Below are 26,898 nucleotides of genomic sequence, written 5' to 3'. Positions count from 1 at the left end.
CCTCAGCAATGCACGCATCCAACTTAGCTCTGCTACCCCTGACATGTGCAGGGTATGGGGGCTCGCCAATGGTGGAAAAGACCCCCCTCTGCAGAAGAGATGAGCAGGGGTCCCTTCTATTCTCCTTTCCTAGGCGATGAGCATCTCTTGGCTGCTGATTAAATCCTGCCCCCTTGGCAGCCCTCTTTTCTCCCACTCATCTCCTTGGTCCTGATGTCTTGCCCTCAACCCTCTCTCCCTGCCTCGCCCCCGCCCCCGCCCCTCAGCGCTTTAATCCCTCCTGCTGCTATGCTGCCTTATCTGTTCCCAGCAGCTTTCGCTACCGCAAAGCCCTCTCCCCCTCCTCTTTTGAATCTTCTCCCTGCTCCTTCCCTGGCTCTCTCTTCTCTCTGACCAGCACCCCCCCCCCCCCGGCCTATCTCTGCCCCTCAGGCCCCGTGACGCTCTTGGCTGACACCAGATCTGCACCCCAATGCCGTCTCTCCAGCCTCAGCTCAGAGATTGCCAGCTGCCCATCCACTACACTGGCCTCCTCTCCCCTCTCCCCCTCCCCCACAGGCCCCACAGACTTGGTCAGCTTCTGTCCAGCCAAGATTTATCTTTCTTCTTTCTCTGCCCTCCCTTTCCTGGCCCCCTCCCCAGTTCCTCCAGCTGCCCCTCAATCTTGGGCCTGGTCTCCTTCAGTTCCTAGTGACCCACTGTCTCATCATGGGCATCCCAAAAGGGGGGTCAGGGTGCCACAGGAGAGGGGTCAGGGCTGGGCTGGGGGGTAGTGGGGGCAGGGCCCGGTGGTGGGACGCTAACCTTTTTAAGTCGCTTCAGATCACGTCTGGGCCTCCCCACCCCCCTTCTCTGGGACTCTCATTAACCGTTTCTCCTGCCTCGTCCGCAGCATAAATAACCCAGATAAATCAGCCGCGGTCCGCCCCCCGCCCCTCAGCCCCCGCACAGCCCGTTTGTCACCGCTGCTTGCTCACCAGTCAGGCTTGGCCCAGTCCTGGCCTCCGCCCCCCAGCGTTGTCCCTTCCCGCCCACATCTGTCCCACACTGGCTCATCCCTTGGTCCACACCAGAGCCAGATCTGGACAGGTGTCTGGGCTGTCGAGGGCGGGAAGGGGGTGTCCTTTGGGACCAGGAGAAGGCTGGGGACTCTCTCTCTAGGAGAATGCTCTCTAGGAGCTTGGGGGTCATGCCATTTATGAATGGTGCCACCCAGACAAGGAGTTGGGGCCACACGTGGTGGGAAGGGGCAAATGCAGCTCAGCTTGGGGGCCCCTGTGCTGGGAGAAGAGGTAGAGCCTCAGGAGCGCTGATGCAGGAAGGGCTTGGAGGTGCCCTTGAAGCCCCCCCAAGCTGCATCCTGGGAGGCCTCCAGGTTTGCCTTTGGGGCATTTTGCCCAAATAAAACCTCCTGCCTGCTCCCAGCTGTCACCTCCCTCCCCCTGCCCCCATTCCCAGTACAAATGCCACTCTAATCTCACCTCTCAGTCCATCCACCACCTTTCTCAGTCATCTCTGGGGGGTGGGGGAGTGGAGAATTGGGCTGGGAACAAATCTGGGGAATGGGGACAACAGGAGGACAGAGGACACCTGGCTAAGGCTTCACAGCCAGACCCTGCAGCCATCCCACCCCCACCCCATGGCCCCCAGTACCAGGTTCCCACACTCACAACTTGAGTCCCCGACAGCCTTTTCCATTTTGATCACACCCAGTTCGGGTTCTGGCCGGCAACACTTGGCCCTGATGCTCACTGCAGGGGGCAGCTGGTCCCCTGGGAGTGGGTGAGGGAAGCAGGGAGGGGATGGGAGAGCTTGGGCGCTGGGCTGGGGGTGGGGGTGGGGAAGAAGCTGGGCTGGGCCCCAGGGACCAGCTGGGCAATGAGCCGGGGAAGCAGCCAGGAGGCTAAATGAGGGAGATTATCACCCAACTGCAGCCGGGCAGAGAGGGAGGCAGGCACGGAAGCGGGGAGAGGGAGGGGAGAAAGGACGGGGGCCAGAGGGAAAAAGGGTGTTGGGGGCCAGGGGGAGAAACAGGAGACACAGGAGTTGGGGGAAGACCAAAGGATGGGCTGAAAGGATGTGGGGGATGGCTCCCGCTGAGCGTAACCTGATTCTTGGGAGTCTGGATGATGGGGATTTGGGGACAATTGGAGATGGCTGTCTGTGGGGCAGTGGGGGGGTGGGGGTGGGAGCCCTGCCACTTTCCCGTGGCCTGGAGCTACCCCTCCTCCCCCCACACCAGGTTACCACCCAACTTCATTCCCTCTAGAGGTTGACGGCTTCCTGCCAGCCCCTCAGGAGGAAGGGGGTGTGCTTTAGGCTCCTGATGGAGCCAACATGTTGTGGGGAGTGTGACTGTGATGTCAATGGCTGGCAGGGCAATTTAGGGATGTGCACTGATTCCAGGGCAGCAAGGAGCACTGGGGAAAGCTTGGGGGTAGCTCCCCGCTTTCTTGGCTGAGCCCCAGACTGAAGTAACCTTAAAAAAGCAATTAAACCACCTTTAAAAAAAAAACAACCCAGTAAAGAAAAATCAATACTAGGAGAAGGGAAGAGAGAGGCGGGGGGGGGGGGGGGGGGGCGGCATGTAGGTGGGGGAGGCAGCGCTGGAAGGGTCTAGACTGAAAGCTAGTAAGGAGGGGAAAGCAAGGGAGGGGCTGCCCGGATCAGGGCAGAGAGAGGGGAGCTATCTGTGGCCACTTGGAGACTGAGTGTTAACTCAGCAGCTGCTTCCAGTGCCAACCCCACTTTCCTTTTTGGGACCCTGCCAGATGCAGCCCCTGGACCCAGGGGTCTTATCTTCCCAGCTTGGGAGAGCTGGCTTGTGAGGAAGCCCAGCCTTTGGGCCCCTGAAGAAGCTACATTGATGAGAGGTTGGGGACAATCCCAGCAGAGTGCCACACCTGGGCAGGTGTGTGGGGGGTGGGTGGGATCCATGCTGAGGTGACCTGTGATGGCTGAAGAGGCTGACCTGGTCTTGTAGCCAAGGGTGGGCAGAGTGGCTTCCTGCCCATCCCTCCCCCGCATGGGGCTATCCCTGGGCCCCTCCTCCAGGGCCAGGCAGGGGCTGCGACCCAAGGGACAGGCCTGATGCCTGACACACGGGAGGGGTGGCCACCGGGCAGCGGGTGGACCTCGGGCTCTAATCCCCAGCAGCTGCAGTTTCCCTCAGATCGATTCCCTTCTCACTTTTTTTTCAGCTGCTGGTTCCGCGGCTCGGATCGATGGAGCCGCCTCCCCCGCCCCTCTGAGCTTCCTCTCCCTGCTGCTCATTAGCGCCCCGATTAATCAGCCCCCCCCGTTTCCTCTAGGGGACAAGTGCTTCCTCCCCCTTGAGGCCTCATGCTTTCACAGGGCACCCCAGATCACAAGCTGCTCACTGTGACCACCCCCACCCTGGGGACACCAAGACATCTCCTCCTGGCCTGCCAACAGGGTCCGTCCCTGCTTGTGATAATAGCCCACATGCCTGCCTCCCCTCAACAGGATGGCAGCCACCCCAGGGCTCCCCTGCCCCAATCTGTGGGGGACACCCCCTGCATCTGCTTCTTTAGGATTGTACTCCTTGCCATTCAAACCTGCCCATTTCTATTCCTTCCAAACCCCCACCTGGCCTCTGCTCCCTGGCCTGTTCACCCAACAGCATCCCCACAACACCCAGCCTGACTGTGGCTAGAAATTTGAGAAGCATTTGGGGAAGCAAAGTGGCCACAGATGTACACGTCAGCCAGGGTGCCCTCTGTCCCAGACATAGGAGTGACTGGGGGGGGGCAGGCAAAGTGAAGCAGGGGTGGCCAGCGTCCCAGAGAGGGCCAGGTATGGTAGGTGTGGAAGTCAGGAGCAAAGCTCTAGGGAAGTCAAGAATCTTGGTGGCCTTACTATTGTCCCCTTGTCTGTCTGTCCTGCCCTCCCCTGCCCCCCCCCCATTCAAACAAGTGGCCCTCCCAAGGAGTTTCTGGAAGACGCTATGAGTGGGGTAATGGGGCCAGGCGGTGGCTGGATGCGGGAGTCAGAGCTGGAGTCAGGAGTCAGCAGGCCAGGAGCTGGGAGATGGAGTTGGCTGACCCCTCCTGGGGTGTGGTCCGGAAAAGTGGCAGAAGGAGCTGAGGACTCTGAGTGCAGCACTCTTCCTTGGGTGGCCTGGGAGTGGGGCCATCTGAGGACCCCATGAGTGGCTAGGGTAGAGCAAGAGTTTGGGGGCAGTTCCACAAGGTCTCGGGCGGGAACCAGGGATCCCTGTCCTGGACTGGGGGCCGCCCCCTCCCCGGGCCTGGCTCCTGCTGCCCGTGCGCCGGTGGAACGCTGTTGACATGTCCTGAATTATTAAGCACGGGGTGGGCTCGGAGCACATGCTGAGCGGAGCGGCTGGGGCTGCGCGGCGTGGCGGAGCAGCTCACTCGCTCGCTCGCAGGGACACACGCAGGGGCTGACAGCTGTGCTGGTGCTGATAAGGGAAGCCACAAGGAGACGATCGAGGAGAGAGACAAGCGGCGGCAGAGGCAGCAGCGGCAGAGGCAGCACCAGGGCTGCGGAGCTGCTGGGAGTGGGAGTGACTCCCCACCTCGGGCCCCCACCCTGTCCCCGTCCTCCCCCAGCTTGCCCTGAGTTTAGAAGAGCAGCCGCTGCCACCACCGACACTCCGGAGGGCACCGGGGGCTGCTGGCCAGGGAGGGACAGGGGCAGGGAGGCTCTGGCCAGTCCCAGCAGCCGGGGACAGATGCCGATCGAGATTGTGTGCAAAATCAAATTTGCAGAGGAGGATGCGAAACCCAAGGAGAAGGAGGCAGGGGATGAACAGAGCCTTTTGGGGGCCGCGCGGGGGGCAGCAGCGCCCCGGGACCTGGCCACATTTGCCAGCACGAGCACCCTGCACGGGCTGGGCCGGGCCTGTGGCCCAGGCCCCCATGGACTTCGTAGAACCCTGTGGGCACTGGCTCTCTTCACCTCGCTGACTGCCTTCCTGTACCAGGCGGCAGGCCTGGCCCGGGGCTACCTGACCTGGCCTCACCTGGTGGCAATGGACCCAGCTGCCCCAGCCCCGGTGGCGGGCTTCCCGGCTGTCACCCTCTGCAACATCAACCGCTTCCGGCATTCGGCACTCAGCGACGCTGACATCTTCCACCTGGCCAACCTGACAGGGCTGCCCCCCAAAGACCGGGACGGGCACCGTGCCGCTGGCCTGCGCTACCCGGAGCCTGACATGGTAGACATCCTCAACCGCACTGGCCACCAGCTTGCCGACATGCTCAAGAGCTGCAACTTCAGTGGGCATCACTGCTCCGCCAGCAACTTCTCGGTGGTGAGTCCTGCCAGCTGGCTCGCCTGGCCTGGGGTGGCCAGAGGCTGGCGGAGGGTGGTGGTGGTGCATGGGGGCATCCTCAATGGGGTTTCCCTTCCTTCCGCCACCAGAGGCTGGCCTCGAGTCTCCCCCAAGCCTGGTGTTTCCCTCTGGCTCCCCAGCCATGGAGCAGAGGACACTCCGGGGCTTACCCTGGCGCTGCCGCTGCTCCTCCTCTTGGCTCTGCTGCTGCTGCAGTGCCCAGGGCTGGGGCTGGGGGTCCTGGAGTGGGCCCAGGGGCCCCAAAGCTGGTCAGCTCGCAGGGAAGGAATGTACCACACCAAGGCTGGACTGACTGACCCCACTGTTCTTCTGTGGCTTCTGGGTTCTCCTCCTCAGCAAATGAGGGTGATGGGGAGAGGGCGTTTGGGGGGCTCCAGCAAGGGAGGGCCTCAGACTGCCTCCTGGGGAGCTGGCCCGACCGGCAGGCTGGATAGAGATGATCTTCGTGTACACTGGGTGCCAGTGTCTCTTCTGCCTCTGTGTCTCCACACACACCCCCTTTCACAGACTCCCTTACACATCCCTCTTTCATGCTGCCCCTCCGGCTTCTCCCGCTTTCCAGTCCCTCCCTCCGTTTTCTGATGCCTGCTGCTCCCTTGCCCGGCTCTGGCTCTGACACTGAGAATCACTCATTCACTCTTATGTTCATGGCTCACCCTCACTGCTGCCCAGCACACACACACACACCCCCCTCTATGGCTCCGGGACACAGTTTCCTGCACACTCCCTGTCACACACACTCAGTGTCCCTGCCACCACACTCACGTGCACACCTGCACGCCCACACATCTAGAGAGCTACTTATCTCTGTGCCCACATCCCCGCTCTTGCTTAGCTGCCAAGGACAGGGTCACTCTGTGGATGCCATACCCTCTTGTGAGACCCCTCCCCATCTATCTCAACCCCTGCTCCCCATGTAGGGACAACCACCATCTCTCACAACGTATGTGAGTGGGGGTGTGTCTTGTATGCTATCTGTCTGTCAGTGCTCCATGCACCCAGTCAAGGGGATCTGTTATTCTGGTGCTTGAGATGCCTGTCCTCAGTCCAGTTTACTCTCAGCATTGTGTGTGTTTCATGCATGTTACCACTGCCCAGACGCATATGCACATACATATGTGTTGTCAATATGGTGCCCACTCCAGCCCAGCCTCCAGGGCCAGGCCAAGAGGTGGGGGACTTTCCCTCCTCATGGCCCGGCCATCTCCTACCCAGGTACTCACTCACTCACTCACTCACTCACTGCCTCAGTAACATGTTTCCACTAGGTGCCTGGCTCCCACCGTGCCAGGAGCCTCTGGGTCCTCCTTCCATTGGGTGGGGGGAGTTGGGTAGAAATGAGGGAAGGAACAGAGGTAGAAGGTTGTGCTGGGAGAGGAGTCAGGGGCACGGACCTGTCATCCAGCTACAAACCCCCTCTTTTATGAAAAAGTCACTGTTCCCAAAGCCAGGGCTGTGAGTGTCCCCCAAAAAAGGTGGAGTGTGAAGTGTGAATGTGGACTTTCAGATCCGTGGGGCTCCTCTATGTGACATCCTCACCCCTCTGAGTTGGGGGGACGGAGCCCAGTCTTAGCAGGTGCTGTTGGGGCAGAAATCAATGGAGGCTTTGTGTCCCTGAGCTGGAGTTTGTGTCCCAGGCCCCGGTTGGGGGTGGAAAGGGAAGGGGAAGAGTGATGAAACGTTGGTGGGAGGGAAAGGGAGGAAGAGATGGAGGGACCAGGGAGAAAGGTGAGGGAGGCAGGGGTTTCTTGCCTGGCCTCCAGGAAAGGAGCAGGTGCCAGAGGATATGGGCAGAGGGAGTCCCCTGATCACGGCTGGTGAGTCTCTCTGAATCCTGGGGATGCCCCAGCAGGGATAAAGGTGGACCTCTCACAGGTCCTTGTGTATGCTGGGGCTGGAGGGAAGGGGGTAGTGCAGGTCTCTGGGTCTCAGCTCTGGGGCTGCGGCAGGATGACGAGGGCGGAGGGGCAAAGCAAGCACTGAGGGGAAGGAATTTCTCTTTGGATCCTGCTCCCTCTGTCCCCCACCCCCCATCTGCTGAGTGTAACTCTCCGTTGGACCTGGCATCTGGGGCTGAGACTGCTGCAGATTCACAGGGTCTGGGGTTATGGGTTGGGATGGGGGCCCATGACCTATGGCAGTGGGAAAGGCGGGGTGTTTTGTTGTGGCAAGATGGGAGAAGGGGCATGGAGATGAAGACACGGGGTCTCTGGTGAGGACGGAGCCGTGACAGAGATTCGGGGTCTATGGTGGGGAGATGGGTACGGGGACCAGTTGGCGGAGAACCTGCCGGGGCGTGAGTGGTGAGATGGTCAGTGACAGAGACAAGCTTTGGGTAAGGGGCTGTTGTGTGTTTTCTGTTGCTTTTCCTGTTTCCTCCTTTCCACTCCCCACTCTGCTGTGACCTTTCCTCCGGAATCCAAGTTAATAAATGTCACATTTTCCAGCCTATTTTTACTCTGGGTAATGCACCCTCCCCCAGTCCCCTAAGCTGCTGCTCTTGCTTCTGTTACCACTGCGATTGCTCTCCCCCACCCCAACCCCACCCCCACGCCCCCTGATATCCCCTCACTGACTCCCGATCCGTTACTTACTCAGTTAATCAACATGGTGTTCTGAGCACCTACCATGGGCCAGGCTCCCTGCCAGGTGCTGCGGGGAGAACAAAGAAGGGAAGCCCTAGTCCCCAGTCCCTGTCCTCAAGCAGCCTACAGTCTGGTGGTGGAATGGGGACAGGGCCACTCAAAAGCTTAACCAACCATGCAAGAGTTAACCAGCCTTGCAAGCCAAGCCGTGTCATGAGGTGCCGGGATTAATTGCCAAACTAGATACATGGATAGTAAGAGCCTAAGTTCAGAGAGGGAGGCTACTCCAGGTGGAAGAGAACTGGGAAGGTTTAAGGAATAAGCCAGACTGGGCTGGGCGAGGTTTGGAGAGGAGAGAGAGGAGGGGAGAGAGAGAGGAGATGGCTCCTGGGTGGAGGATGCTCTGGACTCTTCAGCCATGCTGCCCTCCACAGAGCCCACCCAGCTCTTCTCCTCTTCCCCTCCCCCCTCATACTCAGTCTCATACCCCCCCCCCAATTTCACCACCACCTCTCCCCTTCCTCCCTGATGCCTTCCGCCACCTGCTCCCCGCCCCCCCCCACCCCCCCACCCCCCGCCCCATGCTCAGAGCCCCATCTACACTTTGCCCACCGCGGCTTGCTCTCAGCCTGCCCACTAACTCGAAGGCAGAAATCACTTTCTTCCCAGGCGTCATTTCTTTAGCTCTAAAATGCAAGGGTGACTCTAAAATTCAGCATCTCCTCTCAGCTGGGAACTGTATGGTATGGCAGTCAAGTGTGTGGGTTCTGGAGCCAAACCATGTGGATTCAAACCTTGGCTCTACCCTTTAAACTGTGTGCCCTTGGAGGAGTCAAAAAGCTTCCCTATGCATCCGTTTCTGTAGTTGTTAAATAGAATATTAGAACCTAAAAAATGTGGGTGGTTGTGAGGATTAAAGAGATGGCTTAACACACTGCCTGGCAGGCACATAGTGTGCACTCTGAAAGTGTCAGCTGTTAAAATGCCACCATCCCAACTCCTGGCTCTCTTTAACCTGACTGTTCCCAGCACCACCTGCTGTTTTCTGACCCATACACTGGCATCTTCGCTACTCTCTATCACCTAGCCTCCCCGCTTTCTAGACCCCCAGGCGCATACTCTGCCCCTCCCCTATTATAGCATTCCCACACTATCCAACCCTCCCAAATATTCATGCACACGTGCACAGGTGCAGGAGTGTGAACACACACTTGAGATCACCGCTATCCCACAGGACATTCTGTGATGACAGAAATGTTCTGTATCTGTGCTGCCCCACATGTAGTCACTAGCCACCCCGGCTATTGAGCATCTGAAATGCGATTAGTGTGACAGAGAAAATGAATGTTCAATTCAAATAGCCTCATGTGGCTAGTGGCTGCCTTATTGGGCAGTGCAGCTCTGGTCCTAGGAATTAGGTTCAGGCTGCCAGATTGGGCGGGGCTAGGAACTCCAATCGGTACCAAAGAATAAAAGGTGACAGCTGTGGGCTGTGATTGGGAGCCCGGCATCTAATCTCTGGACTGAGGTCCGGGGTTGAGCTGAGGATAGGGCCTGAGAATGGGGACATCGAGGTGTCTGGAAACACCACATGAGCAGTACACCTTTCTTCCCAGGTGCAGGATGTGACCTTGGTCTTTTCTCTTCCATTCTATTGCCTGGAAAATTAAGGCAGAGGGGAGATGGAGCATCCTTGAGGAGTCAGGGGTAGGACCCTGCCCCTCTCTGTGGGGTCTTCTGAGGTCCAGGGAGCCCCAGAGCGGCAGGTGACCAGGGACCTGTGGACGCTTCACTGTCTCCATTCCCTCTGGGCTCTGACTTCCCTCCCCCTTCCAACCCTCCTTCTGCACATGCTGGTGACTGCTGAGACTATTAATCACTCGCCCTGTTCTCTTCCTCTCTACTAATCAGGCACAATTAGACAAGGCCTCTTCCAGCTGGGCAGTCCCCCTCCCTGTCCTCCCTCCTTTCCCAGCTCCACCCCAGTTGCCACCAGGACAGCTCTGAGGCAAGGGGAGCAACATGCAAGGCCTCTATCACTCTCTGGCTCCCCAGGCACTGAATTCCAGGCCCCTTAGCCAACCCCTGCCTTCGGTCCAAGCTTCCTCCTGAGCCTGTTCCCTTCCCTGGTGTGGTCAGGCCAATAAGGACCGTTTCCGCCTGCTCTTCTTGGTCATGGGAGGGGCTACTTCACACGTATCTCAGCTCCATACCTTTGCCACTGGCTCCCGAGGGCCTGAGGGCAGACCCTTGCCTCCTTGACCCTGGAAGGGAGGGGGTATCCACTGAGGTTGGTTCAGGGCTCTTGCTACCAGATGAGCCTACCTCTAATCCCCGCCCCCTGTCCAGCCCTCTGTCCCCTCTGGTCCCATTTTCTCCAGAGGCATGAAACTTGAGAACATTTAAATCAACATCTGGTTCAGGGTTGGCCCTGCCTTCAGGAGCCAGGCAGGTCAGGTCTAGGAGAGCATGCGATAGAGAAGGGTGGGATCTGAGAACTGAAAATCTCTTCCAATGTATCCAGAGAATTGAAAATCTCTTCCAGTTTGTCCAGAGAAGCCCTGAATCTTGATTATTTTAATATTTTTTTTCCTGATTAAAAAAAAAACAATACTCTGAGGGCTACCTACAACTCACAGGTTGCAGAAACCCAGTATACTAGCCCTCACCTCCAGCCCGGCCACTGGCTGCTGCCCCTCAGGCCCTCCTGGAGGGGGCGCTCTCAGTCTGGCTGCTTCTCATTGGCCAGAGGAGCAGGCAGAGGGGGATTTGAGCTGTGTTGGCAGAGCAGCCAAGGGCTGGGGCTGTTACTGTTACCGAGGGCTGGTCTGCAAGGGCAGCGGGAGGGCCGTGAGGGACGTGCCCCACCCGGCCCCACTCAGCAGCCCTGTGGCCTCTTCATTAATCAGGAATCAGCCCCGAGCTGGGCTCATTATCAGCTCAGCTTCTCACGGCACCGCCGGAAGACGCTGATTAGCATTTGAAGAAATGGCCCCCACGCCCCCTCCCTCTTTCCCCACTACCCGAGCTCCTTTCTGGACTCCCACCCCTGCCCTTCTGCTTCCCAGAGGAATCTGCTCCCTCTCGCGGCTGGCGGCAGGGTTACCGCCGCTCGGCCCGGCTGGGGGCAGGAAGGACCAGGATGGGGTGGGGGCGGGAGGCGGCGCCATCCCGACCTCGGGGCTGCTCGGGCTGAGACCCCGGGCCGAGGGGAGGGCGTGAAGGCCGGGTGCAGACTAAGGGTGGTCCGGGAGAGAAGGGCAGCCACCCAGGCGGAGGGGAGGCGAGGCAGCCTCAGGCTGGTGTTGTCAGTGTTTCGCTGCCCGACCAGGCTCTCCCCGCAAGGCCACCTCCTGGAAGCCGCTGGGGTGGGGACGGCCAGAACCGTGGGCCAGAGCCCCGAAGGTGGTTTTTGGGTTATTTTATTTTTTTGCAAATCATGGTGCAGGCTTAGGGTCTTGGAACCATCCCAGATGAGTGGGGGTGGGGAGGCGGGAGGGCAGGGACCCCAAGGGTGGAGATAGGAGGGCTCAGGGTGCTGTGTTTTCCACAAGGGGTAGAGGGTGTCTCTACACGTCTTACCCCGGCTCTGGGGCCAGAGGCTGGCAGAGCTGAAAATCCACCCCCCACCCCCAAATGTTCATCATGCCCTTGGGACATCCGGTTTGGGTTGGGGGGAGCCGTTCCAGAGACAGGCTTGGGCTGCGGCAGCCGAGGCAGCAGCGAGAGTTCAGAGAGGAGCCACGGGATGATTAAGGGGAAATGGAGGATTGATTTAGGAGGAAAGATTAAAGGAGCTAAATCCGTGGCGCTTGGCTCAGCGGTGACTAAGCGTGGACAGGATAATAGCTTACAAATGTGTGAAAGGTGTAAATACCAAGCGGGGGGAGGGGAGGCGGCTCGGCGGGCCAGGGGAGCGGGGACGAGGGCTGGGCAGCCCCCCCCGAGGGCTGGGGACCCTCGGGCGGCTGCCCCCGTACGGCTGGCCCCCCTCCAGTGGGGCTGTGGGGGAGGGGGGAACGGGGTGTCGGGGAACCCCAGGTTCCAAGCAGGTTCCATTTCTGGGGCGCAGCTTCGCCGGCTAGGCGCTGCCCTCCAAGTCCCATTCCCGCCCGGCTGGGGACCTGCGGTCGAGGGTTCGAATCCCACCCGAGTCCCTCTGCGCCCCTCGGCACCAGGCCTTTCCCGCTGCCCCCAGGCCCGCCGGCCGGGCCCAGCTCTGCAGCCCGCTCGCCGGGCCCCGCCCCGCCCCGCCGTCCAGGCTCGCGTGCCCTCGCCCCTCCCCGGCCGGGCGGGCGGCGGCGGCTCCCTGCGCGGTGGAAGCCTCTGGCGCCGCTGTGCGCGGAGGTCACTTTGCCGAGGAGCCGGGAGCCGAGGGAATGCAAATGAGGCAAACCCAGGGAGGAGAGCGGAGGCGCCCGGAGGAGACGGGAGGGAGGGCGCTCGGGTTCCGTGATGGATGCCTGCCCCGCGGGAGAGGGGAGGGGGCGGAGAGGAGCGCGAGGCGCTGGGTGCGGCCCTCTGGGTGCGGCTCTCTGGGTGCGGGTAGGCCCCGCCGGCACGCCTGGGTATCTGTGCGGGGGTGCGGTGGGGAGCAGCGGGGGGCGCTGGCGCCCAGAGCGGCGCACACCCACCCACCCACCGCCGCCACCGCCACCTCAGTGTCTCCAGAACTCCCGCCCGGCCGGCCGGGGCAGTGTGCTCCACTGTGTAAGCAAAACTCCGAACGCATATCTTTGCATCGAGGGGCGAAAATGCCAGGGAGGGACCTCGTTACAAATTGAAAATATTCCCGCCTGGAAAATTGACTTTCTAGGGTAAGGCCTAGGCAACTGTTACCTGGGAGTAGGTCTGGCTGTTCCCCTGCGCCCCGCAGGCCTGAGCCCTCCTCCCCGGGGGAAGCGCGCGCTGGCCTGGAATCGCCGCGCTCCTCGGCTCGGGCCCCAGCGCCCGCTCCGCCTCAGCCTGGAGCCCAGCGGCCTAGACCCGGCCCCTACTTTTCTTCCACCACCCCTCAGACATTTACATTGGAACAAACCCTGCGCCCATTTCTTCCCAGACCCACCGCATTTCTACCTCGGGGAGGAAGTCACCCCCTGGGTGACTGTGGGGGGAGGTGGAAGGGGGGAGGGACTGTTTGCCATGTGGTAAGGGGAGGGGGCCAGGCCTGCTTGGGGAGTGGGTATTCTCCCTCTGTCTGATTCAGGATGCCCTTCCTGGGAGGGTGATTGGGCTTGCCCTGGGGAGCTTTACTCTCCAACCCGACTGAACCCCTGTTCCACTGTCGGAGGACTGGCACCAGTCCCCATCACAGCACCAATCACAACTAGTAATGATCGTCCATACCTGTAACGATCTGTCTATACCTGTTGGCTTGGTGCTTTGCCGCCCACTGCTTTGCGCCTGGCCCAGAGTGTAAGTGCTCCAGAAACACTTTTTGAATGAATGAATGTCTCTGCAGCCAAACAGCAAACTCCTTCAGGGCAGAGGCTGTCTGTTTCGTTCTCTGAATTATCCCCAGTACCAAGCACAGGGCCTGACACACTTTACAGGCTCAAATGTTGAACAAATAAGTGTTGTTTGAACACACCCCATTTCTTGAGCACCCACTGTGTGTCAGTGCAATGCCAGGTGTCTCTCATCACACAGTGGCTGTGAGCACAGACTTCAGCACCAGACTGCCTAGTCCCGGGCTCCACCACATTATGTGACCCTGGCAGGCTCCTTACCATCTCTGGGCCTCCTTTCTTGTCTGTAAAATGGAGATGATAAGAGACCTCCAGTTTAGGGGTTTTGTGAGGATTAAGGAGTTAATAAAGCACTTGGGACTGTGCTTGGCACAGAGTAAGCACCAAATAAACATTAGCTGTGGTTCTATTTATGTACATTGTCTCTTTCCTCATAATACCTCTGAAGGGTAGCTATTATTATTCCCATTTTACAGACGAGAAATGGAGGATCCAAGAGGTTAAATGATTGAGTCCAAATACCACAGTCAATAAGGGCAAGGCCTAGGTGTGAACCACATTGGGCTTCTGGCCTGTGCCCTCAGTGCTGCCTCCCATCTGGTGGGAGAGCCCTATCCCAGAGCCTGCCGGTTTCGCTCTGGCAGAGCTCTGTCTTCCATGAAGCACCGTCTCTCCCGAATTGCCAAGGGAACCTTTACAAAGGTGCATAAGGCCCTGTGAGAATGGGCCTGGTGGGAATCCAAGATCGAAATGGCTGCACCATCTTGGCAGGAAGCTCCGTTCCCCAGATGGAGGTCCCCCTTTTCTTGAGCACCTACTAGGCATCACTCTGAACTGATCTCTAATCCTCATAACTAATCTTAGGAGGAGGAATGCCTATTCCCCTTCTACAGATGAGTAATCCAAGGCTCAGAGAGGTTAAATCGCAAACCCAAGGTTGTTTGTTCAAGGTTGGTGGTAGAGCCAGGATTTGAACCCTGTTTCGTTGGGCTTCAAAATATGTGCCCCTGCCCCCTTGTGATGAGCTTATGGGGCTCTATTTCTGGCACCACATGCAATGGTTGATCTCTGCCCCAGCTTGGTTCCTATTGGTCTCCACAGCGGTCTTATTACTAATATTGAGGCATCATGTATATGATTTTGCTTTGCAAATGGCTTTCATATATTTTGTCTATTTTGAGACCTACAACCACCCTGTGAAATAAATCAAGCAGGAATTTCTATCCTCAGTTGACAGATGAGGAAACTGAGGTCCAGAGAATTCAATAAATCACTGTACTAACCAAGTTTACGCAGGCTGTCAGTAGTGGAGCTGGAGCTGGGACCAGTCTCCTGACTCCCTGGGAGTTACTGAGGTTAGTGGAAATGCTGGGGCCACTGGGTTCTCATTGTGAATTTGCCCCTTTTTCCTGTGTGCCCTTAGATATGCACCTTCCCATCTCTAGGCTTCTGTTTTGTCCTTTGTACAGTGAGGGTTTGGACTGAGTGCCTTCCAGGTTCCTCCAACACAGACACCCCAGGCTCTTTGAGTCAGTGTGTGTCTTTCTAACTCTGCCCCTGGTGAGGACAGAGGAGGAGACTTCAAACCTGGACGCTTGTGCCGCCTCTGAGTAAAACTAGGCTGGGAGCTCTCCGACCTCGGGGTGCTGGTCACAGTGCAGGGTATAGAAGATGCACCCCCTTCCACTGGACCCCGGGCACTGCAGGACTGGCAAAATGATCCCAGGGAGCTAAGTGGGAGGCATGGGGCTGGACTGCAGCAGAGGAAGGCTGATGGAATTGGGGGGAAATGAAGCTGGCATAGAAAAGTGTGTGGGGGGGGTGTTGTGCCAGGGCCTTGGCAGAGGCAGGGTGCCCAAAAAACAGTGGAGATAAAACCCAGGCTGGAGATTAGCTCCGGGATTAGCCCAGCTTCGGCTGCTCCTGGCGGCTTCTTATCTCCTGGAGGCTGGGCCCTCTCCCTCACAGCTCTGAGCCCTGGACCTGCTAATTGCCTGTTAACCCCCGTGGGCTCTTTCACTGCTGGGAGGATGAGGGGTGAGGAGGGGTGGGAGAAAATGCAGGCACGCCAGCCAGGGCAAATGGGAGCTGTGGTTAGATAGAACTCAAGGGACAGAGAAAAGCCACCGCTCAGATCTCTCCCAGCCCCTGATGGTTGACTGGGGCAGACTTGGAGGAAGGGCAGGGTGAAGGAGGGATGAGCACCAGGGGAGGGGTTCCTGAGTTGAGGGGAGGGGCAGCCTTAGGCCCGGGGAAAAGTCTAAGAGGAAGACAAGAGACAGAGACTGGACAGCCAGACTAAGGGACTGACGGAGAGGAAAGGAGGAAAACAAGCGAGATGGGGATGTAGACAGCAAAGGAAGGAGGTGGGGGGTGGGGAGTGGGGAGGTGGGGGAGGGGCAGGTAGCCAGGCCAATGGGAGGGAAAGACAGAGGCCAGGGGGATGGACAGACCAACAAAAGGCAAGGGACAGAGAAACAGAGGCCAGATGGGTAATTGATTAGATGCTAAGGACAGACAGGCCAGGAGGAGGGACTTGAGAGACAGACTGAGATCAGGGGACAGAGGCTAAGGAGACAGACTGACCTAGAGCAGGTCCAGGCTAACACTAAAGGGGAGGTGGTCGAGAGGGACAGGTAGAGGCTGGCCAGAAGGAAGGTGGTGGAGGGGTCCAAGGGTCTGCATACAGTACAGATTCTTATCAAGCAGCTGTCTAGCCTAGGTCCAGAAGGGCTCTGGGAGGCCATGTGCTTGTCCCAGGGCCAGGAGGGTGGACCTGGGAACTAAGGCAGAGAGCAAGGAAGGGCAGAGAAGAGGGAGGGCCATTTGAAGGTGGAGGAGGGGCCTGAGATGGGGAGAGGGTTCAGAGGCTGAGGGCTGGTGGTGGGTGATCAGGAGATAGCCCCTCCACCCATCCGGGCACATCCTGGCCCGGAAAATGCCCCTTTCCATGGCTGAGCCCTGGACTCTCAACTCCTGTACACATGCCCTCCTTTCAGGCTAGTCCGCGGGGAGAGAGCAGTGGACAGCCAGTGGGACCTTGTGGCTGAGTGGCCGTGCCGTCTCCATGGAAGAGGCTGTGGGCTGTGCTGCCACAAATGTTCTGCCACTTAGGAACTGGCAGCTCCACCTGCTGCTGCCTGCCTGACCCAGGGACCGTCGCCAGAGCAACGTTATGCTCTGCCCAGCAGTTGGGCCTGACCCAGGGGGCTGTGCAGGTGGCCTGGCCCTGCCAGTCTGGCCTATCCATTTCCTGCAAAGTATACCCATCAGACCCAGAGTCCTCCCACTCATCTCCCTTTGTCACATCCACTCTGCAAAGCCACCTCGAGGCAGGGGTACCAGATAACCACTCCCCGCCAAAGCCATTAGAGCCAAAGCCTTCCCCATTGGCTTGACCCTGCAGTGGGCTGGGCTCAGTGTCATGCAATGTGTGTCTGTGTGTATACATGTTGGAGGCATCAGGTAGGGAAGCTGCCCTACCTGATGCTTCCCAGGGTCAGGAATCTAGCTGAGTCATTCATTCACTAAACACTACCAGGTGTTTTATAAGCACTCTGTTTTGGCATTGGGCTCAGTTCTGTTTGAATCTCTGCTGTCATTTACTTGCTGTATGCCCTTGTCCAAGTCACTTTTCCTGTCTCAGGTTCCTCATCCTTATGTGTTTGTCTTGGAAGCTCAAAGGAGAAAATAGATCAAAGGCAGAGAGCACAGGACCTGATACAAAGCAGGGATGTTTGATAGTGTTTGCTTTGCATGTCTTCCCTCTATCTTGTGCCTCCTGCAAACTGTCCTCGGCTCTGGGGAGGCCAAGATGGTAAAGAGGGCTCTGGCCTCAGGCTGTCCACAGTCCCATGCATGAGGCTGAGCTGTGGAAAGGCCATGAGTTGACAGCAGTCAGAGGTCTACTGAGGCGGTGCAGCATGCTGGGGGACACAAGTGAGCAGTTTGTTACCCTGTTCCTCATGCAGATCGTGCCTTGCTAGGCCTCTCAACTGGAGCATATACTTAAAACTGGCTGCATCAGCAAAAGCTGATTCCAACATCTTGGCACTGAATAGGAAGAGGGTGGGTGCTTTGAAATTTGCGTCAGCCCAGTCGGTGTTGCTCAGTGGTTGAGCATCGACCCATGAACCAGGAGGTCAGGGTTTGATTCCTGGTCAGGACACATGCCTGAGTTTGGGCTTGATCCCCAGTAGGGGGCGTGCAGGAGGCAGATGGTCAATGATTCTCTCATCATTTATGTTTCTATCTCTCCCTCTCCCTTCTTCCTCTCTGAAATCAATTAAAAAAAAAAAAAAGAAATTTGGGGCAAATACTTATATATTCCCTTGTGCCTTTTCCACACCACTGGGGACCCAGAAGTTTTGCACCCAGCCCCCTTCAGGGTTCCCCTCTCTCTGGTGAGAGTCAGGTCTAGTTGGACTCTTTCCCCTTCATCTAGGGCCTTTCTACTCAAAGTGCAACCAGCCGGTGGTTAGAAATGTAGAATCAGTCCTGCCTCCTCCCCCTCAACACATTTAATACAATCAGAATCTGCATTTATCAAGATCCCCAGGTGCTCTGTGTGCACATGGCCACACTGAAGTTTGAGAAGCGCTGATCTTGGAGACTTTGCCAGATCAGCTCACCTCTCCAAGCCTGTTTCCTCATCTGTAGGAAATAGGGTGGTTGTGAGGATGCAATTGGAAAGAGTATGTTATGCATTTAGCACAGAGCCTGGGCCAGAAAGAGTGCTCTGGAATTGTTGGTGATGCCCACTACTGCCCCACAGATGGACACACGACAGGCAGTTGGCCAGAGGTGACACAGACAGAGTTAAGAATTAGAACCCAGAAGACGGTGAGGGTGCTTAGAAGGAGGAGGGGAGGGGCAGGTGAGGAAGTGAGGAATTGAGAGGCAGCAGGTATGGAGAAAGTGAAGAACGTGTAGAGGGAGTGGAGTGGAAGGGAAGGAGGGATGGGAGAAAAGGGGATGGGTGTTGGGTCACATTTCAGCCAAATGGGGCTGAAACAAGAGCTGAGGCTTGGGGTAGGGTGGACTTGGTGGGGGATTGGGCACCCGTATCCAGATGAATTACACCTCTCCCACTGACTAGCTGTGTGACCCTTGAGCAAATCACTTCACCTCTCTGAGCTGCGGCTTCCTGTTTGTAATGATTTGGCTAATTGAACCTACCTGATACCAGGGTTGCTCAGTGGAAGAAATGGGTCTGCGGTGGATGTCTCCGTGTTTTGTAAACCGCATGGTGCTTCTCTTGTTTTGGGAATCTGAGGCAGGTATCAGGGTGGTAGAAGAACTGTGAGGGGGAGGATCAGCAGGGTGATTAACCTAGTGAGGATGGGATACCTAACCTTGTCCCACAACAAGGGTGCCCCCAGTCCCCCAGCTCCTTGAACTCCTCACTCCCACTGCCCTCATCCCAGCCTCTCTCCCTTCTACACCCTCCCTCTAAGCTAGGCATTTAGGATATCTTTTCCCTTACATGCCTCATGCCTTTCTTCCCAGCTTTGGCCAGTGTAGAAATGTTCCCAAGGAGAGGGGAGGCGGAGTGAGAGAGTGATTGAGTGCGCCGACCCCCGGCCGCCAGGGAAGGTGCTGCCTGTGATGGGTTTGACACTGGGGCTTGTCTCTGTGGGGTGAGCCTGGCAGGGGGAAACTTGCATGCACCTCTCCCTCAATCTCTTCACCCCAGCCCTGCGCAAATCTCCACCACAGCTCTGTTCCCTCCTAGCCTCCACTCCCATCCCCGGGGCGCCAGCGCCCTCTGGTGTCTACTGTAGAACTCTCTGCATAGTTAGAAGTTGGGCTTTGTTCAGCGCTGCAGTAACTGCTTTTTAAAGTGTCCTTTGCGTTCCCTGGGGGCACTGGGCCAAGCGCTGGGTACACAAGACAGGCTTACTGCTCTTGTGCAGCATAAACTCTAATGGTGGGGGAGAGATGGACAATGAACTAGGATATAAGCAGATAAACAAGATCATCCCGGGTGTCGATAAGTGCTTTGAGCAAACCAACAAACATGTTGATTGATGGGTAGAGGGTGGAACTGTGAACATGTGTGTGGTATGGGAGTGTGAGTATGAGGAAGGGACACTTAAGCTGAGGTTTAAGAGATAAATAGCTAGCCATGCCAGAATGGGAGGGGGAGGCATTCCAGGAGAGGGTCCTGCATGAACAAAGGCCTGAGGAAGGAAGGCACACCATGAGTTTGAATTTGTCAGAGATCAGTGGCAGGACAGGTAGGCAAGGGTCACATCATATGGAGACTTTCAGGCTAGGGAAGGAGTCTGGCTTTATTCTGCAGGAAATGGAAAGCCACTGTTGGACTTTAAGCCAGCAGGTGACTTGGGTGGAAGGAGCACTCTGGTTACTGTGTGAAAGCCCCGGAGGTGGAGGCAGAGGCAAGGGTGGAGAAGGGAAACCAGTTAGGAGCCCGCTGCCATGGCCAGGTGGTAGGTGATGGTGAAAGGGGGACATAATATGGAAGGCAAATGGATGGATTTCAGACGTAGAATTGCCCAAGACTGTTGATGGTAAGGGAGAGGGAGGTTTTGGGGCTTCTGACTTGAGAAATTTGGCAGATAGTGGGACCCTTCGCCCAGAGGAGGAGAATGCGTGGGGCCAGGATTTGGGGAGGTGTCAAGAGCTCTGCTGTTCATTATTAAGCTGGAGATGCCTTTAATCACCAAAGGGAGGATGTCAACAGAGAAGATGGAGCTCAGGTGAGAGGCTGGGCTGTGACTGATTGCTGGAATATGGGACAGAGCTGCCCAGGCAGGTCTGGTGACCGGGGGTGGGGGTTAGGGACAGGGACCCCTAAGCTTAAGGAGTTGTCTTAGCTCCTCCCTCTATCTCCCCTTCTCTTCTCTCTCACCCCACAGGTCTATACGCGCTATGGGAAGTGTTATACTTTCAATGCAGACCCGCAGAGCTCCCTTCCCAGCCGGGCGGGGGGCATGGGCAGTGGCCTGGAGATCATGCTGGACATCCAGCAGGAGGAGTACCTGCCCATCTGGAGAGAGACAAGTACGCAGGCAGGAAAGGGACAGGGCCACCTGGGGACCCTGGCCTGGGCCACCTGCCTGGGATGGCTTTCCAAAGGTCCCCGTTTCCACTGTGCAGACGAGACGTCGTTTGAGGCTGGTATCCGAGTGCAGATCCACAGCCAGGAGGAGCCACCCTACATCCACCAGCTGGGCTTCGGCGTGTCCCCAGGCTTCCAGACCTTCGTGTCCTGCCAGGAACAGCGGGTGAACACCTCCAGCTGGGCATTGGGTTGGGCACAAGGCTGGGCCTTTGGGCTTAGAGGGGATGCTGACCAGACCTGCCCCCCCATGCTCACAGCCCATCGGTCCTCCCATGGACTTTGCTGGGGCTGTGGGCACTGGAGGGCCGGATGGGACTCCTGGGCATGACCCCATCATGCCCACCTCTGCAGCTGACCTATCTGCCCCAGCCCTGGGGCAACTGCCGAGCGGAGAGTGGGCTCAGGGAGCCTGAGCTTCAGGGCTACTCGGCCTACAGTGTGTCTGCCTGCCGGCTGCGCTGCGAAAAGGAGGCCGTGCTTCAGCGCTGCCACTGCCGAATGGTGCATATGCCAGGTGGGCACCCCACCTCCCTGCCAGCCCTCTGTGCCATCCTGCCAGGCTCCAGAACCTCCGGGGCAGAGGACTGCGCATGTGCACGGGCAGGTGTATGTGTGCAACATGTGTGCATGTCTGTATCCATGTGAGTGCACATGTGTGTTGGGATTTTATGCATGTTTTAACATGTGCGCAACATAGAATGTACACAAGCATGATAATATGTACTTATGCATACAGGTGCTCATGTACATCTGTACCTGTGTACTTCTGGGGGTTGTATACATGTGCTTGTATGCGTGCATATAAATGTGTGTGCATGCAAGTGTGCATATGTTTGCATGTCTATATGCATGTGTATGTTTTCATGCTTATATGCATGAGCATGCATGCATTCATGCCTGTGTATGTGTGCAAACATGCACGTCTTTGGCATGTGTGTGCACGTATGTGTGTGTGCACGAGTATGCCCACATTTGGGAATGTGGTGGGGCAGAAGGGATGGAACCATGGACTCCAGGAATAATCTTCTCTCCTTTCAGGCAACGAGACCATCTGCCCACCAAATATCTACATTGAGTGTGCCGACCACACACTGGGTCCGTGCTGCCTGCTCCCTTTTCTGCCTCTCCATCACCCTCTTCTTCACCTCTCTGTCCACCCTTCTCCTAACAGCCTTGGCTCTTTTCCTCCCAATCTCTCCCTGGGGGGTTCTTCCTGGGGTTGAGCCTTATCTGATGCCTCCAGGGGTCTGAGGACCCTTGCAGATGTGGACATTTGGGTAAGTGGAGGCAGCAGGGTGAGGGGTTGCAGAGAACCCAGGCTTCTTGTCTTGGTTCAGCAAGTGAGCTGGCCTTTCTGGGGAAGTGAAATGACTCCTTTGTTGTTGTGAGGAAAGATGAATTGCTGGGAATCTCAGTGTGGGTAAGGCAGACCCCACCTGTCCATAGGTCCTGTCTGATCTACACTTCATTCATCCATCCATCCATCCATTCATTCTACAGACATTTACAGCCTGTGCTGGTGCTAGAGGTGAGAGTGGGAACGAGAGCCCTGCTCTTGCAGAGCTCACTGCCAGGCAAGGCTGTGGACAGGCATGAAGACACAGTGTGTTAGTCTTTGGGTAGGGGAACCTCAGGGATCCTTCAAGGCTCCAGGCAGGGGCATGCAGCCCCACCTGGGAAGGCTGGGAGGATTCCTAGAGGAAGTGACAGAGACTGAGACTTGAAGGGTGTGTAAGTGTCACCCAGGTGAAAAGGGGGACATGTTCTAGACAGTAAGAACAGTGCATGCTAAAGACCTTGTGGCCAGAGAGAGTATATGTCTGAGGCACTGAAAGATCTGTGTGGCTGGAGGGCAGAGAACAGAGGAGGGGGAGGGGAAGAATAAAGGAGGCTCCGGGAAGCCAACAATGGCTTAAGGCCAGCCGAGAATACTATCTGATTTTAGGAAGGTGACTCTGATTAGATGTGGAAAATGGATAGGTGGGGAGTGAGACTAGAAGCAGGGTGATTGGTCAGAAGAGTATGACAGTGCTCCAGATGATGGGGCCACCGGAGAACAGAAGTGATGGGCTTGAGATGCTGAGGCAGTAGAATCACATCGAGACCTTTTCTGTCCCACACACCAACTATGGCAATCAGAGCAGTGACTGAAGAGTGTCTAGTGAAGGAACGGATGTGTGAGCAGGGATGAGTGAACCACAAGGGATGGTGAGGCTCCACAGAACTAGCAACACCAGGGAGGCTTTACTCCCCTAGGCCTGGATGGGTGTGGGAAGAAAGCCCTCCTGGAGCCCAGAGAGCGAGCTGTGGCTGTCTGAGAGGGCCGATGGACAGGAGCTGTGGTCACGAGAAGAGGAATGAAGCCCCTGCTAACTATGGCCTGGCAGTAAGGAAGCAGGGAAAGCAATACCCTGGTATCTCTCCCCTTCTTGCCTTCTGCTCCTGCTGGGGCCTCCCATTGGCCAAGCCCAACCCCAAGCCAGAGGACGAGGGAGTGAGGTGATGCATTTGGCAGAGTTCAGCTTCCTGGGCACAGAGAAAGATGGAGGGGAATGGAGAGTGGATCTGAAGGGGGGAACAGAGAAAACCCAGCTCACTAAGCATACATATCCTGTCCACTTGTTTTTTTGTCTGTCCATCCATCCATCCATTCATCCATCCATCCATCCATCCTGGCATCATCTCCAAATCCCTTGGGTGTCTGAGGCCTCTCGTGTTTGATTAGCTCTGGTGGGTGGGCTGTGCCCTCCCTCTCAGCCATGGGGACCTCCCTGCCCCAGGGAGCTGAGGGACAAGCCTGTGGGAGGGTGCTGGGGAGTTTTGCCTTCATCTGCTTTCTTTGGTAGTCCAAAGCTGGTCCAGGAAGGGAGCTCCCGTGCCCCATCCAGTTTCCTCTAGGCAGCGCCAGGGCTGGCCAGTAAAAGCCCTCAGTGTGGACGTGGCTGCCTCAGGACAGCCTCTGCAGCTGGTGGGCCTTTGGGCCCCCCCCACCCCGCCACTGCAGTTGGTGCCTCTGTGTTGCAGACTCCCTGGGTGGGGGCTCCGAGGGCCCGTGTTTCTGTCCTACTCCCTGCAACCTGACCCGCTATGGGAAAGAAATCTCCATGGTCAGGATCCCCAACAGGGGCTCAGCCCGGTACCTGGCGAGGAAGTACAACCGCAATGAGACCTATATACGGTATGTGTGTGCATGTGCGTGCCTGTGTGCATGTGTGCGCGTGTGCTGGAAGCCACCCTCGGCAGGCCTGGAGCATGGTGGAGACGGGGAATAGTCTGCATCTTTGTTAATAATGAGTCTTGCTAGGAATGCTTTCACAATCCCCTTCTAACTAACCCCTAGCCATCCTCCAAGTCACATCCTTTGTCTCCACCTCCAGGCAAACCCCTGTTGGTCCAAGCGCCTTTCATTTGAGCTGCCGCAGCACCCTGTACCTATCTCTGTCATTGCATGTACCCATTGTTTTAGAGCCCTCCGTTTACGTGTTTTCTCCCCCAGCAACCTGGGGCTGTTCAATGCTGGTTGAGTGAATGCTGTGCTGAGGGAGAGGATCTAGAAGGGCTGGGAGAGGAATGAGGTGGCCTGCAGGAGGGGCCACACTGAACACTGGGTCTGGCACCCGGCAGCCGATCTACAAATGCTAAGCATCCCCTGGGTGCCAGGCCCAGTGTTGGGTCCTGTGGAGACAGAGATGATTATGACACAAAACCCATGTCACAATTTGTGGATGAGCCCACATGTGACGGTGTGGTACTGCTTCTCAGGCCCTCAGGAGAGCTTAATGTGCATGGCATAGGGGAAGCAGGGTAGGCATGAGCTGGCCCTCTGAGGACCCTGGGCCTGTGAGAGGAAGAGAAGGGAGGAGAGAGGGGAGGCATCCCAGTTAGAGAACTGTGGGATGGTTTGGAGATTGGCCTGAGTAGGAAGGGGGTGAGAAGCAGAGAAGAAAGCAGCTTATTAAAAAGGCACAGTGCAACAGATCATGGGCACTCTTGCAAGTCTGGAAGAGGAATTTGGAGTGGACTGTTGGGAAGTAGGGAACCACTGAAGGTTCTAGAGAGGTATAGGGACGAGGCAACATGAACACTATTTGCTGCTTTGGAGAAGGCAGGCGGGAATCTGCAGGCCCAGGTGTTCTTGCTCTTCCAGGCCTTTTGCTAACCCTCAAACTAACATGTATCTGGGACTGCCTCCCCTCACAGTCTATGAGAGTCTGAGGATAGTCACCAGCTTCCCTGCACAAGGGGTCTCAGACCAGCACCTGCTGGACCTGGGATGTTCCTGCCAGCCACCTCCTTGGAAGGTGGTCCCACATGGACACTGCTTCCTGTCTCTGCAGGGAGAACTTCCTGGTCCTAGATGTCTTTTTTGAAGCCTTGACCTCCGAGGCCATGGAACAGCGAGCAGCCTACGGCTTGTCAGCCCTGTTGGGTGAGACCTGGCCCAGATTCCATGGGCGTGGATCAGCTGGGCCTGCTCCCTCTGACCCTGCTTTCATGATCCCCAGGAGACCTCGGGGGACAGATGGGCCTATTCATCGGGGCCAGCATCCTCACACTGCTGGAGATCCTCGACTACATCTATGAGGCAAGGAAGGGGTCTGTCAGGGCCACCCACACAGCTAGTGGAGGATAGGAAGGGGTGTGGCAGAGGGGCAGTGTGCGTTTCCTGGTGGAGCTGGACTGGCTAGGAAGTCAAGCTCTGGGCTCTTTGCCAGGGTCCCCTGACTGACTAGAAGGCCTGAGGGTGCTGGGAATTCAGAAGGGGAAGGAAGAGGATCGGGGACTCCCAGTGGGGGTTTGCTGGGTAGCAAGTCCTATAAGGTGAGCCTGGTTAGTCTGCCCTTCTCTACCAAGTTTCCCGAGCCCACAACTATTCCCATACCTTGCACCCCAAGGTATCCTGGGACCGACTGAAGCGGGTGTGGCGTCGTCCCAAGACTCCTCTGCGGACCTCCACTGGGGGCATCTCCACCTTGGGGCTGCAGGAGCTGAAGGAGCAGGTGAGGATAAGCCCTGCAGAATATACAGCCAGTGCCTTCTCCGGGGACCGAGTACCCCCATGGTTTCTGTACCAGCTGAGAGGGGTTCCTGGGCTACCTTGGAGCCTCTGCCACAGGGGACAAGAAAAGGCCGGTTGTGTGAGGCTTGAGGGCATGCTTTGAACTCTCCCTCTCCACTTTGCAGAGTCCCTGTCCAAGCCGGGGCCGGGCTGAAGGTGGGGGAGCCAGCAACCTGCTCCCCAACCACCACCACCCACATGGTCCCCCAGGAGGCCTCTTTGAAGACTTCGCTTGCTAGGATGATGCTGTGTCTGAAAGGACCCAGGAGTCTGGGACTCCTCCCTGGATCCCCAAATAGTCTCCTGCTCCTGGGACAGAAGGCCTGGGGGCAGCCCAAGGTGGAGGGGTAGAGGGCAGTGTTCACCCGAAGGACACTCAGTTCCTGTTCTCACCAACCCTGGTGCCAGCTGCTTTGCACAAGGGCCTTCTTATCCATACCCCTATCCTGAGGTTGGTGCCTGGGGAGAACTGGAGAGCAGAACTGGGGCCCCCGTGGAGGGGAGAGGGGAGAGAGGGAGGTGGAGGAAGTGGCCAACCCCAGAAGGGGTGGAACCCTCTGTACATTTGTATATATTTAGGGAGGACAGGGTGGGGGTGGGGGACAGATATAGAAGGTGGGTGGGGCTATGGGGGAGGGTGATTCAGTGACAGCCAGGGTCCCAGCCCTAGAGTGTCAGCAGGAGAGGGCGGGCCCCCAGGAGTCGGGACTGCTGGGCTTCTCCTACTTCCTGTCCCTGTCCAGACCCAGCTCCTTGTTTGGCAGGGGGAGCGGGTGGCCCAGCAGGCCTGGCCCAGCTCCCAATTCCCCCTGCCCCATCCCCACCCCCAGAGTCCCCTCCACAGGGAGCAGGCAGACCTTTCAGACCCTGGCTGAGCTTGGGGGTGGGGAAGAAAGTCTTCTCAGGCCTCCATCTTGTCTGGTTTTATAAAGTGCTGACGAAATGAGGAATAAAGAGACATAAGGAATTCTCTGTGTGTATGTGTGACCAAGCTGAGAGCTGAGGTGAGGCTGAGCATATGCATGTCTTGGTCCCCAGGAAAAGGAAATCCAGGCCCAGCCAGACAGGGAGCCTCCATCCTCACTGCCAACTCCCTCTGTCCCCTGCCTACCTTTCAAAAACTCAGGATCAGCGGTCCACACTCAGCCAGTTTATTAAAGGCAGAGAGCTTCATCGGGGTCCAGAAGGGAGAAGCTAGGAGATGCCCCACGCTCCTCTCTCAGCTCCCCCATTCCCACAAGTCATCTACAGCCCAGCCCCCAGGACTTGGAGGAAGGCCTGGCGTCAGGCAGACTGCACTACATAAATATTGCGGCCACAGCTTGAATCAGCAGTGTCAGGGGCAGGGGTTTGGGACA

At 57.3% G+C, this 26,898-nt stretch overlaps 1 protein-coding gene across 1 annotated transcript; it reads left to right on the top strand.

The window, feature by feature from the left end:
• The first annotated feature begins 4,481 nt into the window (after positions 1–4,481).
• ASIC4 (acid sensing ion channel subunit family member 4) lies at positions 4,482–26,505 on the top strand. The gene is made up of 10 exons (XM_081142295.1): positions 4,482–5,299; positions 20,276–20,420; positions 20,517–20,644; positions 20,833–20,995; positions 21,520–21,576; positions 23,506–23,659; positions 24,819–24,910; positions 24,987–25,066; positions 25,377–25,481; positions 25,666–26,505. The coding sequence occupies exons 1-10, from the start codon at positions 4,718–4,720 to the stop codon at positions 25,777–25,779; spliced, it is 1,620 nt and encodes a 539-aa protein (XP_080998421.1). The 5' UTR covers positions 4,482–4,717; the 3' UTR covers positions 25,780–26,505.
• The last annotated feature ends 393 nt before the right edge of the window (positions 26,506–26,898 follow it).

The sequence above is a fragment of the Miniopterus schreibersii genome (assembly GCF_964146895.1).
Source record: "Miniopterus schreibersii genome assembly, chromosome: 7".
Taxonomy (NCBI): Eukaryota; Metazoa; Chordata; class Mammalia; order Chiroptera; family Miniopteridae; genus Miniopterus; species Miniopterus schreibersii.
This window is presented reverse-complemented; position numbering and strand designations above follow the sequence as displayed.

Excerpts from the sequence above, each read along its gene's own strand:
- ASIC4 (XM_081142295.1), top strand. The coding sequence starts at position 4,718 with ATGCCGATCGAGATTGTGTGCAAAATCAAATTTGCAGAGGAGGATGCG. Across the intron at positions 20,421-20,516 it reads GCCCATCTGGAGAGAGACAA|ACGAGACGTCGTTTGAGGCT; the intron begins GTACGCAGGCAG and ends TCCACTGTGCAG. Across the intron at positions 21,577-23,505 it reads GTGTGCCGACCACACACTGG|ACTCCCTGGGTGGGGGCTCC; the intron begins GTCCGTGCTGCC and ends TCTGTGTTGCAG.